The sequence below is a fragment of the Physella acuta genome, unplaced genomic scaffold, assembly GCF_028476545.2.
Source record: "Physella acuta isolate Inbredline_101_S28 unplaced genomic scaffold, ASM2847654v3 ptg000166l, whole genome shotgun sequence".
In the NCBI taxonomy this organism is placed as follows: Eukaryota; Metazoa; Mollusca; class Gastropoda; family Physidae; genus Physella; species Physella acuta.
Genome location: NW_026731685.1, coordinates 368,693 through 384,520, shown reverse-complemented (window position 1 = coordinate 384,520; position 15,828 = coordinate 368,693). Strand labels below are relative to the sequence as shown.

The following is a 15,828-nucleotide window of genomic DNA, read 5'->3' as shown; positions in this document are numbered from 1 at the left end:
TATAGAAAACGGTATTAGAATTTAGAAGAAATCAAACTTGGCACCACACACTGTTCCACTTTTCCCCTGTGTGGGGCGAGGCATTTATTTTAGCGTTTGTAAAAATAAATGTGTTCATAATACACGTTTATTCATTGCTGCGATTATTTCTTCCTCTGGGAAGGTAACAAAAGTACTGAGGCCGTAAAGTCAGACTGCCATACAATGACTCTCAATGAGTACAGTTATGAGCCTCATTATTATCAAATAGTTGAGCTACCATGTGAGATTTTCAAATGAAAATAACTACGATGAGAAAACATTTCAATGCGATGACGTTATAACTCAGTTCTTGGACTTTCAAATGCTGCTGAGTTTTCAAAACAAGCCACTTGTTGAGTGTTCAGAAATTTTCAAATCGATATCACTGATGGATAATATCAGCTCAACTCTGTGTGCGAAGACATTGCCTTGGTTAAATCTTTGCTCAATCATTCGTATTAGTTATCAAAAAATGTATGACGCCCTTTTATGAACTCTCCTTGCCCAGAAAACACCCATACGCCTCTGACAGCAAGAAAAGGCACATTAAAAAGATATTTGGGTTTTGACATTCGTTAAGGTGAAAATGTGTAGTTATGAAATTTCAAGGTAAACAAAACAAAGATATCAATAGTTGAAGGATAAGAAACTAATGTATGGTCAACATCGTAGACAAAGATACATTTCTAACTTATGTTTTAATTTTGCTATAATATATTTTATATAGAATCTAATACAACCTAGTCAGTGGCGTAGCCAGGATCGTCTCAAGGGGGGGGGGGGGGGGGTTCCAATTTTTACCCGGGGACAAACTTTCGATTTGCACCCCCCCCCCCTCAAACTTTCTATTTGCACCCCCCCCCCTCAAACTTTCGATTTGCACCCCCCTCAAACTTTCGATTTGCACCCCCCCCTCATACTTTTTATATATACCGAGGGGTCTATGGGGGGGGGGGGGGTTATGACCCCCCCCCCTAACCCCCCCCCCCTGCCTACGCCACTGAACCTAGTTCTATATATCAAAGCTATTAAATAAAGTACGCTTATGTGTTGTAAAAATGTGTTTTTTTTTTTAAAAAAAGAAAACGGTTGTGGGGCTCTATATTATATTTCATTAAAACAACTAGACATCTTTATGTTTTCCTTCCTAATTTGTCAATGTCACTCTTTCCACTACAGTTGTATCTGATGGTACTCAAGTACTCAAGGTCCCTTTGCATATGCCCAGTTTGCCTTTTCAGTAGAGCGGAACCAGGGAAAAAAAATATTTTTAGTGGGCCCAAAGGGCATCTACTCTAATATTTTTAAAATGCTGCTTAGCTTGCAGCCGCTTGTTCCTGACGTCATGTTTGGTTGATGTTTAGTCAGAGTAGCCATAAATAGCTTCTTATTTTTGTACACACTTCTAAAACATTTATTTATTTACATTCATAGACTAGATCTAACTCTGACTGGAGTTCGATAGGATAAGTTCTGGATCTTAAGAACTCAATTAATAGATCTAGAGAGAGCTAGCTTCTAGATCTAGATCTAGATTAGGCCTACATTTTTTAAAATAAAAATTAATTTTAAAAAACCATTTGGACTTTTTATAAAATCACCAGATTCAAGATTCTGAAGCAAAAAACGTAAAATAGTATAGTCTTTAAAAGTAAAACTATCTAATATCTCAAGTCTTAACCTTTTTAAAAAAATGGATGGTAAGTACAAAGTTGTATTTTTAAAAAGTTCTAGTCTAGTTCTAGAATCTAGATTTAACTTTAAGTAAGTAGATTTAGTAATAGTAATAAGTAGTACTTTATAAGTTTATTTGGTAATCTATCGTTTTAGGTACGTAAAATCGCCCGCGACTAGTAATGTGAAAAACAGGTGACTCCTTACATTTTAATAATTATTTCACATTTTGAGAAGGATTTATGTTTTAAAAAATACAAAAATGTTTCCTTGTTTCATTTATGTACCTGTTTTTAAACAATTGAATTAAAACTTTTTAGTAATAAAAGAACACCAGCGATGTTTCCAACAGATGCAAGTTGCATTGCAACCATGCTCATTTAGTACATTTACTATAGCAGCCATCTTGTTAAAGTTTTATTTTTATAGACTTAAGAGCCGACCCGCGGCATATCATACGCCGCTATTTAGTTGTTGCTTTTTCTACTTTTCAGTTATTCATAATTTGTGCATTCGACACTACCAACGCTGACACTGAAAATGTTTCTTTAACACACTATAAGTAGCTCGTTAAGGACGATAACCTCCCCCCCCCTCCGTTAAAGTAAACTCCACTTAGTTACCCCCCCCCCCCTACGTTTAAAATCGTTTCAAACTAAATTATCTGCCCCTAATAGTCATCACTAAACCCGGCTCTGCTTGTTAGCATTTAGAGTGAACACAGCTCACTAAGACCATGTAGGGGTGGGTGTGGTAGGGAGCGCGTTTACAGCTTGTTTTCTAGCGTCTCTCAGAAGAGAATTATATATATTGGGCTTGTAAGTTTATCGTTCTCTCTCGCGTTAATTCATGTCTGGTTAGCCAGGGAGAGATAAAAGTTTTGGAACTAAATCAATTGTTGTGAACGGGATTCCCATTGATAACAAAAAACATGTGTATTCTAGATCTATCTATATAAAATATAATATATTTGTGTGTGTGTTATTTTAAAATTAATTTACATAAAACAACTCATCGTCTATCGATTCCAAAAGCGAAAGTAGATTTCATAACTTAAAAAAAATATTCACATTTGGTTTGAAAAAAAAAACGCTAGCTGGCAACTACCGGAGCGAGAACTTGGTAAGCTACTTTAACAACTTACAAGCCCAATAGAAGATAGCACGAGATTCAGGCGGAAGTCACTCTATTTTACAAATGGCTGCTGTTTATATAGCAAATGCAGACACTGCTGTTTAAAGTTAATTTCTGGCCTATATTGATATATTTAGCCATTGATTTAGGTTTATTATTCATTTATCTATAATATTTGACACAAACATATCACAATATACTTCTATTACAGCCTTGACATTGAGGTAATGTTTTCGTACATTAATAGCCGCGGGCCATTTTACGTACCCAAAACGATAGATTACCCTTTATTTTATATAGATCTAGATTCTAATATATATTATAAAAAATATATTATATAATTCTCTTCTTGGAGACGTTAGAAAACAAGCTGTAAGCACGCCTTGCAGTCCCCTCTCTTCCTCTCTAGGCATATCTCAATCACCCCCACCCCACATGGTCTGGTGAGCTGTGGTTCACGCTAAATGTTTACAGTTACAATCTTAGAGCCGGGTTTAGTGACGACTATTAGGGGCAGATAATTTAGTTTGAAACGATTTTAAACTTAGGGGAGGTAACTAAGAGGAGGCTGCTTTCAGGGGGGGGGGGGGGTTGTAGGGTAGGGGTTGGGGGAAAGGAGGGTGGGAGTAGTATTGTCCTTAATGGCCTACTGATAGGGTTTTAAAGCAAATATTTTCAGTGGCAGCATTGGTACTGTCGAATTCACAAATTATGAATTACTGAAAAGTAGAAAATAAAACAACTAAATAGCGGCGTATAATACGCCGCGGGTTGGCTTGTAAGTTAATTAATAAGTAGTTACTTCTTGTACAATCAATCTTTGACTATTTTGTACATTGTATTGTAATGCAATGTGAGAATGTACACAGGTAAAAAAAAATAGTAAATAGGCCTAGGTAGGCTAATCTATCATTAATCATTTTAAGGTATGTAAAATTAGCGGATACTAGTAGTAGTACTAGATCTAGTAATGTCACAGTAATTGAGTAATGTGTGAGAAAGGTGACTCATTAATAACATTAACATGGCTTTAATTAAATTATCTTTAATACTAATAGAATTTTATTGTGATATATTAGGCTTATTAATTATATAACAGGAAATTAACTTTAAACAGCCATGTTAATGAGCAAGTTTTGCTATATAAACAGCGGACATCTGTAAATTAGAGTGGTTTCCCCTGAATCTATCTTTTACCAAAAAACTTAAGCAAGATGGCTGCTAAAGTAAAAGAGCTTAGTTGCATGTAATGAAAACATTGTAAATCGTTATTTATTACTGAGTAACGGTTATTCAAAAACTGGGTGATGAATGAAATTTTGAAACATTTTTTTACCTTTCAAATCATTATTCCTTCTAAAAATGTGAAAAAATTACTAAAATTTTTTGCGTCACGTTTTTTTCACATTACTTGCTTCTGACAATTTTACGCACCTAATTATTACCCAGATCTATACACTATACGATTTGTAGGTAGACTAAATCTATAATTAATATCTAAATACCATCATCATTTCCTGTTCATGCCCAAGACACATTGGGTAGATGAAGTAGAGTTCATCTGCTTTAGAGACCTTGGCATATGAAGGCATAGCGAGGTCAGCACTATGCCCCGCCCCCTTTGTTTCTCTAACTTGAGTTAGGTACCCGTCAGAGCTAGGTGGACACAGGGACGTTCCACTGATTTGAATCCAGATGTGAACTTGAAGACTATCGCTTTAGCAGTCTAGCTCTCTACCGCTAGACCACGCCATCCCCAATAATTAAAATGGTCAGATAGTATTTTTAATGGACACAAACGAAAATAGTCTCAAAATTGTTTGAAAGGCGCATTAAAATAAACATGATTATAAAATCTGACGATTTGATTTTTGTTGGACTTTACTAAAGATTGGTTATAGTTCTAAGGCCTAATTGATGTTTTTAGTGTTTTTGATAACCAGTTACCTAGCAAAAATTTTTAAAGTCTAAAACAATTTTATTATTTTCATTCATTACAGAAATTGAAAAAAAAAATGGCTAAACTTTATGCATTGGCAAAGTTTTGAGTACAAATTTAATTACTATGAGATTTTTATGAAGTGGGATCACAGAGTTCTTGTAGAGCCAATGAGTATTTGTCTTGAAAGTGAAACTTATGATTATAACTTAGGTTGATGAAAATAAATAAAAATGTAGCCTTAAACTAAAAATAATCATTTTAGCTCTTTCTGAATTATTTTCAAAGTTAAGTTTTTATTATTTTTATGGTCGCTTTGATTGCTTTATCTAAAAAAACATGTTTTTATTCATGTCAACAATATTGATAGAAGGATTCTCATCAAGTCGGTTATGTCCATTGAGTTTAACAAATAATACATATTGAGTAGCTTGACATCGTTTCAACAAAACAATTCATGTTTGATTATGAGGGTAATAGATGCAACTAAAAATATTGCTTTAACACCCTTTCTCTAACTTGTGTTCTTTGAAGGACAATAATTATATAGATTAAAAGCTAGATATTATTGCATTGTCTTTGGAGATAAATGTATCTGGAAAGTTTGAATAGCTGCTTTAGAAATTGTTCAAAATTGAGTTACAAGATTTGTAACAGACACTGAGACTGACAGACATGGTGAACTAAATAATATGCTCATAAAAATAGCTATATTTGTGATTACATCACCCTATCAGTATTTATTTTAAAAAATAGAACCTCTGGGTTAAGTGACATTTATAAAATTAATTCTTCTGGGCTAAGTGATGTTTATAAAATTAGTTGTTCTGTGGTAAGGTAATAAAGAAACAAAAATAAAAAATTTCCAGAAAAAATACAACCTTCTAGGCCTATAAATTATAAGTACTGTATATTGCAAGTACATTTTGAGCCAACAATTATATTTTGTGGACAACCACATCAGGCGTAGTGGTTTTATCCAAATGGGTTGCTTGTGGACCAGGAGAGGGGGCTGTCTAAAAACTATATCGACATCATAAATAGATGATCCCTTGGGGAACACCCCAAATGTATGGGAGGGATGGTGCTATTAACTGCTCACTGATCTCTGACTTGGGCTGAACTTACCTTTATTTTGTAACTGTTAAAATCATGATGAAAAATTGTCAGTAAAAACAAACAACTGTTGTACAACTATCACTTCAAGTTAAAATAACATGTTAATGTTCAGTTGAAAATATTGTGTACTTGTTGCATGCTTATTAAATCTAACATGGAAAGCAATAGTTAACATTCTATCACCACGGTTGTAATAGCCTTTACACACAGCCAAAAATCAGGTTAATAAGCCTTACGTGTCTGGTAATTGTAATACTAAAACTGAAAAAAGAAACAATATCCAGTTGTTTCCCCAGGCCTGGTTAATTTTGTGATTTATTGTTACAGTCTCATCCCTTCTTCATTTTGTTGAACCTTTTTATCCCCAGATATGCTGTTTCAACTTAGAGTAAGTTTTGATTTTGTTGGAAGTTTTTACATATTTTGAAATATTTACATATTACGGTTACCTATACTGTAAGAAAACATAGTATTTAAGACAATTTTAAAGCTTTTAGCTCACATTTTACATAAACAATGGATTTATCAATTGTGTTTATTATAGTTTACTGCCAAACAACTTGAAAGGTTGGCAAAAAAAGCAGAGAAGGACCAAAAATTGCAACATGCTAAAGTTAAAAAGGTATTTTTTATGTTGTTTTTTATTTTGTATTTCCAAAAGCTTGTTATGCTGGCTGTGATTGAGATTTATGCCATTTTTATTAGAAGTTTTCAAAGAATCAGATGAGTCTGATAATAAGTTTAACATCTATAAACCTTTAATTGATTACAAAATATTTAGAACCTGAAATAGACAGACCTTGTGCACAGTAGTTAAGTAGTTCTATTAATCTGCCATCGAATCTGGTGCTGACCTTTACTGAAAATTTTGTCAGGGAATAGAAAACTAAAAGTAGTTCAGGTCTGTAAGGGATAAGATAAATATTGTTTTTGTATCTTCTAGTAAACTTTTTATTTCATTTGAATATTTGTAGTTTGTTAAGCATTTTATTTTGAAATCGCTATTTATAGCATCAGGTCAGTAGTTCAGCTAACACATTTTATTAATAATAAAAAAAACACTTTCCTTATTGTGATATGTTTGAATCATGAATTCACAATTTTTCTAGTAGAACTCAATCTTATGTTTTAGGCTTTACAGCAAAAAAATATTGAGGGTGCCCAAATCTATGCAGAGAATGCAATCAGAAAGAAGAATGAGGGCTTAAATTATTTACGGTTTGCTGCTAGAGTTGATGCTGTCTCTGCTAAAGTACAGACAGGCCTTGCTATGAAAAATGTGAGCATTTTCTAAAATTCATAGAATATTTCAGTTAAATTTCTCTCAACAAAACACAACTTTGTTATAAATTGTTTTTAAGTGCAGGAATGAAGAATTTTTAAAAAAATACTCTGTTTTTTTTTAAACTCCACATTTTCAGATAACCAAAGATATATCTGGTGTTTGCAAAGCTCTAGACAAAGCTATGGCTTCGATGAACTTGGAGAAAGTGAGTTTATTTATTCTCATTGTCTATCCTGCTCATATGACCCTCTGAAAGCTGTGCTGATATACAAAAAAATTACTCTCTGCATGTGCACTGTTTTTAGTTTGCTTTTCTTTCATGCAATTTTTACTTTATTTTGTTTAAATCTTGTTTTGAACCAATCAAGTTTAATTGTAGATCATTGGATCATTGAGTAACTTTGTATTAACCTTAAAGCTATGAGGGCAACGATAAAAAAAAATGTTTTTTTAAACAATTTTTTTCAGATATAAAGTACATATCAATAAAAGTACTGATTTAGTTAAAGATTTATATTTTTTTAAATTTATTTTTACTGCTATTTAATTTTTTTCTAATTAAACCTGTGTATGCAATGACAGGTTGAACAAGTGATGGAGAAGTTTGAGAAACAGTTTGAAGATCTGGACGTCAGGACTTCAGTATGTAGTTTTTCTCTTATTTCTACCTCTGTCATTTATCATTCATTTATTTAGATCCACTCTCAGTTTAGTTCATATTTAGAAACAGGTATAATTTTCACATCTTAAACAATGTTTGCTGTAAATTTGAAAAATATCTGAATGACGATACAGGAATTCCATTGTGTGTGTAACTTTCATGATGTTTCTCTTTGAATAGACTTTAGAAAATTCAATGGGGGCAGCAACCACTTTGTCAACTCCACAAGACCAAGTGGAGGCCCTAATACAACAAGTAGCAGATGAAAATGGCTTAGAAATTGTAGATCAGATAAAAGACTTGCATGCACCCTCCACATCCATTCGATCCTCTGCAGCCGGAGAATCTAGTAAAGAGGATGATCTTTCTAGAAGGTCAGTAAACTACACACAGTTTATAAGATATTTTTTTGAAATCATCTATTGGGCTTATTAGTAATACTTGAATAATTGTTGCATTTATTCAAAGCAATAAAAAATTTAAAAATTTTGACATCATTATTATATATTTTAATGTTATATTTTAAACATTATAAATAATTAGCTATTTGTCACTGGTAAAAACGTAATACAAAAATTAAAATATTTTCCTGATACTTTTTGATAAAAGCCTTTTTTCCTTTTTGCCATCTTTAAGTGTACTGAATCCTTATTTATAATATTTTTCAGACTTCAAGCATTACGGAACTGATAGTTTCTATAGCTACCATATGAATGTACTGTTTGTAACCGAATGAATGGGATCTGGTTAAAATAAATTCTTTCTTTTGAGACATTGCACAATACTAGAAAAAATAATATCTTGTATTGTATTTGTGATTAAAATAAATACAAAATGTGAAAATCATTTTAGCAGTGTAAGAAATAGCCTGAGACTTTGCTTTATTCTTTGATTTTGGTAAAATGTGTAGAAATACTAGGTTTTTTGTTTTTCAACTTTTCCTTCTAAAGAAATGAAAATGCTATTTTTTTGTCATGAGAAGGTTGTTTCCAAATATAGCTAACACTGCTAAACGTTATCAGACTACTTTAAGTCAAACCTATTGCCATGCATGTTATTCATCTTTCCAAATTGATTTCAACTACATACTGAAAGCAAATATGTTTAAATTAACTGTTTAAACAGTTGTAAATATTATTTTGCCTTAACAATTTCTTGTTAAAGTGTCACTGTTTTGTTTATCTGCCACCCTAGAATAATTCTGAAAATGACACTAAAAGAAATTGGTAGGCCACATTGTGAATTTTGTTGGCTCATGTAGAGCTCAGACACCAGGAGATATCTGATTGCCAGACCAAATAACACTTTCTGCCATCCTGTTGGTAACTTTCTATTTCAAGAATAAACTATAAATGTCTAATTGAAGATGTTTTCTTCTACATTTCCAATACTATGCCCATTCATTTAATTTCCCCCCTGATTAAGCCTTATAACAGGTGATGTTTTACAAAGTTTTTATGAAATGCTTTAGCAAGAAATATGTATCTATGCTTGTACTTGTCACTATATTAATGTTTTACCAGGAAATGAGTTTTATGCTGTGATGCGTTGTATATATCATCAGTCATTCATTTTTGCCGTCTTGGTTGTATGTGATGAAGATTTGTTCATAAAATTACTCAGTTTGACAAAATGTTTTTATTTTAAGCATTGGAACTTGAATAAGGGTTTAACTACAATCAAAATAAAATTAGCTACTGCATATTATTTGAAAACAGGACATAAATAAATAGTATTCTATTACTTGCTTAAGTTGAATCATCATATTCTTAATTATACTCGGTAAATTTCAATAATTAAACTTTCTTTTTAATTACATTGTGTTGAATTTCTTAACAACGTTGAATATTTAAAGCAATTATTAACTTGGAAAATAAAAACCACAAGGCAAAGCTCTTCATACATATTGTGCACTTTATTTTCAAATGTAACAATACTATAGCTAGGATTCAGTGTTTCCAGTTTAATGTTTCAGTGTGTATCAACTTTACACAATGAGTAACTGATAACTTTGGAAAGATGTTTCTCTATTGTACAATTTTTCACAAAGCTTCTTGTAGTGTCTAATAATGTTATGTACAATTTTGAACAAAATGTCTGTTGATCAAGATCTATACTTCAAATATTACAGCATATTAGGGGTTATTAAAGGAAAGACAAATCATGTTTGTAAAATAACAGAGGAATACAAATTAAGTAATTCCATTCAACATGTTGAGATAATTTTGACATGATAAAAAAGCAATAATATATTATTCAATTAATGGTACTCATGTTGCAGTAATTTACTCTACACAACCAAAACACGTACTGTAATATTTGGCAAGTTGTATTAATTTCACCTATCTTAGTAGACTGCAGCAACTTAAACATTTAAAGCTTCAATGATAATGTTCAGTGGACAAAACATTACTCTGTACTGTAATGTTTTTATTCCTTGAAAGATTTAGTTGTTTAATAAGCAATGCGCGCCTCTTCTAAGTTTTGAAATCCTGTAGGGGCTGGTGCACCACTGTGGTTGCCGAGGGGAGGAGCACCACCAGGATAATTAGTTGTTGCCGTGATGTTAGCGGGGAATCCAGATGTTCCTGGGTAGGATCGCACGTCAGCATAGGCAATATCAGCTGGATACGCATAGGAGGGATGTCCGGTGTAGAGTGAGGGGACCAGCCCTGGATCAGCAGTAGGAAGCACATGAATCTTGCCATGACCCTTGAGGAGGAGCAAACATTCAATCGGTTAAATCGTTTTTAACCCTTTATTTACGGAATTATGTTCTGAATGAGATTTTTACTTAAACAATGTGTTACTATATTGCTTTTGGCACATTCAAAGCATATATCGAAGGAAATTTTGTTTCATAAATTTTTAATGGCCCAAACAGATATTGGTACTTATAAGTACCGTCAGTAAACTAGGACATTTTTTTTCAAAAATTTTTTTTTACAAAACAGGAACAAACGATACAATTTATTAACTAATAACATGGCAATCATTATAACAATCGCTTTTTGTAATTTTCACACATAAATACAGCACAAAAGTATATTTTGAGTATGATTTTTACTGGATTTTCTATCGGAACACATCTTAGACCTCAAACACAGCAAAAGTAGTCGACATGTCATGCTCCTTCAATCTTGTCTATGGTCTTTCTGGTGTAGCAACGGTTGCCGGAATGAACATGCTTTTGCTGGAAGCTTCCAATAGCTAGTACAATGAGCCGCATTAACAAACAAAAGCCTAGTCATTCAGCACGCAACTACAAGCAAGTAATACTAGTATAATTGTAGCCTGCTAGAATGTTATGACAAGTCTAGACTACAGTGCAAAGTTCATAAATAGAAGTGAGCTCAATGTGTTTAGGATTGCTGTAGTGGCCTACTCCTTTCTGTTTACTGATTAAAATTTACCATATAGATCAATACTATATGCAGAAGTATGGACTATTACTAGCCTACATGTATACATTACGTAAATGCTAGTTGTTGTAGGCAAGACAGTTTAGTGCAGTAATTATAACTAACAAATTAAATCTTACAACTAGAACTAGGCTTTGGTATACAAATGAAGTAAACTAAACCTTGTAAACGAGTCTGCAACTGATACCTTTATTCTTGTTAATTTTTTACTTCTAGAAATTAACATATAATTACAATATTTCTTAGGTAAACCATATGATAACCTTCTTATAAATGTGTAAATATCATTTTTTGAGTACATTTCGATAATTAATTATCAAGACAATATTTATGTAACTCCACATAAAAAATCTGCCATTTTCTAAAAATCTTAAAAAAATGACCGTGTGCCCTGACGGTACTTATAAGTCCACTTGTAAACATCGATCTAATACAAAGACAATTTGATTAAAATTGTATAACTAGAAGTTAAATGCGTTTGCCTGACTATTGAAGTTGCCAATAAAAAATATTTGGGGTTGAAAACTTGAAAAATAAGGTAAAACAAAGGGAAATCAAGAACGTATGTGAAAAATGTACAGAAAAATTGTGAACTACCGATATAGCAAGACATTGAAAATGGCGTCACACCAGTAATTTTCAAAAAACAATGATACCTCCGACTACCGGCGACTTGGGGGAGATAATACTATTAATTACTTCAATATTTTTAAAAATTCGTATTAAATTAAAAATAATACAGGCATTTAATTAAAGTGGTACTTATAAGTACCGTCAGTAGATAAAGGGTTAAAACATTAATTGATTTTAAAATTCAAGAAGAATCTCGTATCCCATGCATGATTTAGAGTAGGCTGAGCGAGCTGTCTATTTGATCAACAGACATTCATCACAATTTTAAAAACCTATATATGATCTTTGACTATCCAGTTAAAAAAAAAATCTCCATGACTAATCCTAAGAAATTTGTAAATTCAACAAAAAAGGATTTTATAAAGAAAACACCATTAACAATTAAATACTCACAGGGGCACCCTCTGTTTGTTTTTCAAGATCTCCATACAAGTTGTATAGGAGAGGTCTCGCTTGTGAATATAGAGTGCCAAATGGTGCGTAACCTTGGTGACCACCGGCTGCAATGTGATCAGCTACATCTGATCTCACCTAATATTAGTGGATACAAATGACATTTAATTTGTATGTTGTTAGTAATGAAAAATGTCTAGTTACTAACGAGAAATAAATCCTGGGACTTACTTCACTGTATGTGCTTTTAAAGATTGGCCTTTACTCCAGTACACACTTATTTAAAAATGGTGTTCTTTTGACAAATTCACAAACAATGTTGTACATGGCAAAAAAAAACTTACAGTCTGTTGAATGGCTCTAGCCCTGGACTTATCATTTTCATAGATCATGGTACTGAGAGAATATTCCTCCCCTAAGGTGGTTTGACTGTCAGTCAGGACTCTGGTAATTATAAAAATAAATTTGGTTGTGCTATAGGCCTAAGTATTTTTATTATGGTTGATTACAATGTCATATTTTGTATACATGTTGTGGGGGCCCATCCTGTTATAGTTCTTTAACGGCATAGGCGGGTGATGAAAACAAAATTAGCCAAATGCTTGTTTCTAAACCTAATGCTATAATATTTAGCATATAGTCATAACTCACATAGTTAAGTCTAAAAATAACAAAATGGCCAAAAATTTCCTGCTGTTGCCATGGTGATGGCAGCAATCTTGGATTAACTATAGGTAAGAAATAAAAGAAGCTACTTTAAATTTGAGACAAACAACTTTGTTCTGAGTAGTAATTAAATGGCAAGTTTTAATTTTAAACATATTACAGAAGGAATTTGGTGTTTTTAATTCCAAAATATGTTTTGCCAAATATTAAACTAACCACTATTGTTATGTTCATAATGCTGAATAAAACTTGGCTTTTTTCTATTTATAACCAGGTGACAGATAAAAAGTACCAAAATATTTTAAAATAGTGTTAGCTCTGTATTTCTTAAAGCTACTAAAATATTTTAAAATAGTGTTAGTTCTGTCTTTCCTTCCTTCCTAATCTTTTCCTATCTCTGGGAAGGAGCATCGGGCTGAGACAACACTTCACATATGTACTTGATTACTGGCTATCTGTTTTTTTTTACAGTTCTGTCTCTTAAAAGATCTCCTACATAATTTTTTGTTGCTTCCTGTAAATTCCACTCCTGCACATGTCTAGTAATGTTGATAGCCTTCATTTTGATAATGTTTATACTCATCACCACTTCTTTTCTAAAATTTCCTTCTCAACTGTTTTTTAGATTCTTTAAAATAGAGCAATGATTTTCTTTACCTTTTAACACAATCAAGAGCAATTAGCCTATCATTATGAATGCTTATAGCTTCAATAATTTTGCGAGCCTCTCTGCATGTCATCCGACATAATCTCTGCAAAGTTAAAAACAATCAATTTTTAATGGTATTATAAAATCTCTGCTTTTTTTTTAAATTTTAAATGCTGTATTAAGAAATATTAACTTACAGATTCAAGCATTCGTAGAGCTGCTACTTTATCAGCTGGTCTTGGAAGCTCACTAAGTATTCTTCCAGCCTAAACAGTTAATAAAAATTAATAATCAAATATATCCTATTTATGAAAGAGTGAGAAATTAGGATTAGAAAATAATTGTTTTTTATAATACACATTTCTATTTATACAAACCTGCTCTGCATTAAAATAGCCCCGTGATGAAAATAAAATCTGCAGTTTTTTCACATGTGAATCAGTCTCCTGTGAGAATAATAGTGTAAATACTAGTTAAGCGTCTTCCATAAATAACTTTATTTTTTTATGATTTTTATCTACCCCTCCCCATTGTCTTACATCATCAACAAAAGCTAGACCCACAACCCTAAAATGGTGTCAATCTTCAGCTTGCAACCTCACCAAAATTGCTGCTTTTGTTTTCGATAATATTGATTTCTTTGTAAAATATTTCCTGAACTCTGTCAGCATTGAGTTTATTGATCAATATCTATTACAATATACAAAAATAGCCTTTTAAAAACATGAAAAATTAAAATGGCTACAATTTTTTTTATTTACACTGCCATTTAAAATGCAAAAGTGTTGTCACAATTTGAGGTCCCCCCCCCCCCCCCATGTCACACACGGTCACAAAATTCTGAGCCCTCTCTCAAAAAAGTGTGACATCGTTCATGAATGACCCCTTATTAAACTGAGATCTACATATTTTAAATTTTACTAAAAATGTTAAAAATTAAATCCCAACCCTTAACAAATAATAATAATTATTATTTAATAATCAACAATAGTCATACAACTGAAGCTAATTAGTAATTAGGCCTACTTTTATTTAATTTTAATTAGAGACCACTGATATTAATTTAAATAATAATTAATTAATAATTAGCCATTAGGTACTTACACACTCACACTGATATTAGATAAATTAATTATTAGTACATGTATAATGAATGTATGACTGTAGATTGTAGTATACATTCGTCATACATAATTGTCATTGAGTAACATTGTATTATAAATATATTTAATAATTAAAGTAATTATGTAGCATCCACCACCTAAACCTAACGCGGCGGATATTAGATCAACTTTAGATAGCGCCTTATGTTAAATGTTTTTTAAGTGTTATTTCTGCTGGATTTAGGATATAATTATAATCATATGCAAATAGTATACAATTTAACTATTAACACAAACTTGCCTGTCGTATTTTACAAACAAGTCTTTCAAAGTCAGAAGGGTTCATTGGCTCTTTCGCCATTTTCACAAAAGTAATTCGGACTTCAAGAGAGATTTTTAAGTAAAATTCATTCGCGTCCCTGACAACAGTGGGAAAATACAAAACATGGATTACAACTAAAACTTTCGGTTATTCAAAAATGCTTCGACACGGCATACGAAATATAAATACGTATTATACACCTTCACATAACATAAAGTCTAGACAAAGGCTTTTTAAACTTTTAAAATAAACTGTCATATTTTTTAAAATTAACTCTCGCAGTAGGCGTACCAGGTTGCTTTTTTCTTTTTGCAATACAATCAAAAACCTAATTACTAATTTACATGGACAGCTGTTCAAATTCACTCTGATTACTGGTTGCAGTTCAACCATAATACGTTTAATATTAACGACATGCAATTTTACCGTAATACCTAAGTTTTACCGTAAGTCATCAAAAAATTCTGTTATTATGAAATATAAATGCTACGTAAAATATATCCCCCCCCCCCCCCCCATCATCGCTCAAACATGTGGAATGTTCCTACAATTATTTCGCATGTGATTCAAGAACCAGTTTGGACATAATGTGCATTGTTGCTTTGAAATCTTTAGGGGTAATCGTGTCTCCTTAGTGCAAACACTTCCATAGGAATCATCACTCTGAACAGTGCTGTTTTCTTTTTGACAAGTGTTGTGAGATGTCATCACAATTGGAGGCCTATCATTTGGGTAAGTTTTGATAAGCAGTTCATTCCATCAACATGAATTTTTTTCACATTCTCCAATATCCTGTGGTTTAGGACA

The 15,828-nt window shown here is 32.2% G+C and overlaps 2 protein-coding genes across 4 annotated transcripts; one reads left to right on the top strand and one right to left on the bottom strand.

Annotated features, from left to right (window-relative positions):
- Positions 1-584: 584 nt before the first annotated feature.
- On the top strand, positions 585-9,649 carry LOC131936062 (charged multivesicular body protein 1a). 3 transcript variants are annotated; one of them, XM_059292908.1, is made up of 8 exons: positions 585-630; positions 6,256-6,275; positions 6,432-6,509; positions 7,020-7,166; positions 7,309-7,377; positions 7,755-7,814; positions 8,014-8,207; positions 8,502-9,649. In XM_059292908.1, exons 1-8 carry the CDS (start codon positions 618-620, stop codon positions 8,521-8,523), a joined length of 603 nt encoding a protein of 200 aa, XP_059148891.1. In that variant the 5' UTR covers positions 585-617; the 3' UTR covers positions 8,524-9,649. The 3 variants fall into 3 exon arrangements, with proteins under 3 accessions (XP_059148891.1, XP_059148893.1, XP_059148892.1); XM_059292910.1 differs by lacking the exon at positions 585-630 and adding an exon at positions 1,348-1,721; XM_059292909.1 differs by lacking the exon at positions 585-630 and adding an exon at positions 1,350-1,390.
- An 80-nt stretch (positions 9,650-9,729) lies between these two features.
- Positions 9,730-15,133, bottom strand: LOC131936061 (uncharacterized). The gene is made up of 7 exons (XM_059292907.1): positions 15,001-15,133; positions 13,974-14,042; positions 13,794-13,862; positions 13,605-13,699; positions 12,626-12,725; positions 12,282-12,419; positions 9,730-10,545 (listed from the first exon to the last, which is right to left on the bottom strand). The coding sequence occupies exons 1-7, from the start codon at positions 15,058-15,060 to the stop codon at positions 10,288-10,290; spliced, it is 789 nt and encodes a 262-aa protein (XP_059148890.1). The 5' UTR covers positions 15,061-15,133; the 3' UTR covers positions 9,730-10,287.
- Between the last annotated feature and the right edge of the window lie 695 nt (positions 15,134-15,828).

What these genes read in the sequence shown, in the direction of transcription:
- LOC131936062 (XM_059292908.1), top strand. An exon ending in AACATGCTAAAGTTAAAAAG is followed by an intron (nt 6,510 to 7,019) that starts GTATTTTTTATG and finishes CTTATGTTTTAG; the next exon opens with GCTTTACAGCAAAAAAATAT. An exon ending in CAGGCCTTGCTATGAAAAAT is followed by an intron (nt 7,167 to 7,308) that starts GTGAGCATTTTC and finishes CCACATTTTCAG; the next exon opens with ATAACCAAAGATATATCTGG.
- LOC131936061 (XM_059292907.1), bottom strand. Translation starts at nt 15,060, where the DNA reads ATGGCGAAAGAGCCAATGAACCCTTCTGACTTTGAAAGACTTGTTTGT. An exon ending in GCTATTTTAATGCAGAGCAG is followed by an intron (nt 13,863 to 13,973) that starts GTTTGTATAAAT and finishes TTAACTGTTTAG; the next exon opens with GCTGGAAGAATACTTAGTGA. An exon ending in CTCTACGAATGCTTGAATCT is followed by an intron (nt 13,700 to 13,793) that starts GTAAGTTAATAT and finishes TTAACTTTGCAG; the next exon opens with AGATTATGTCGGATGACATG.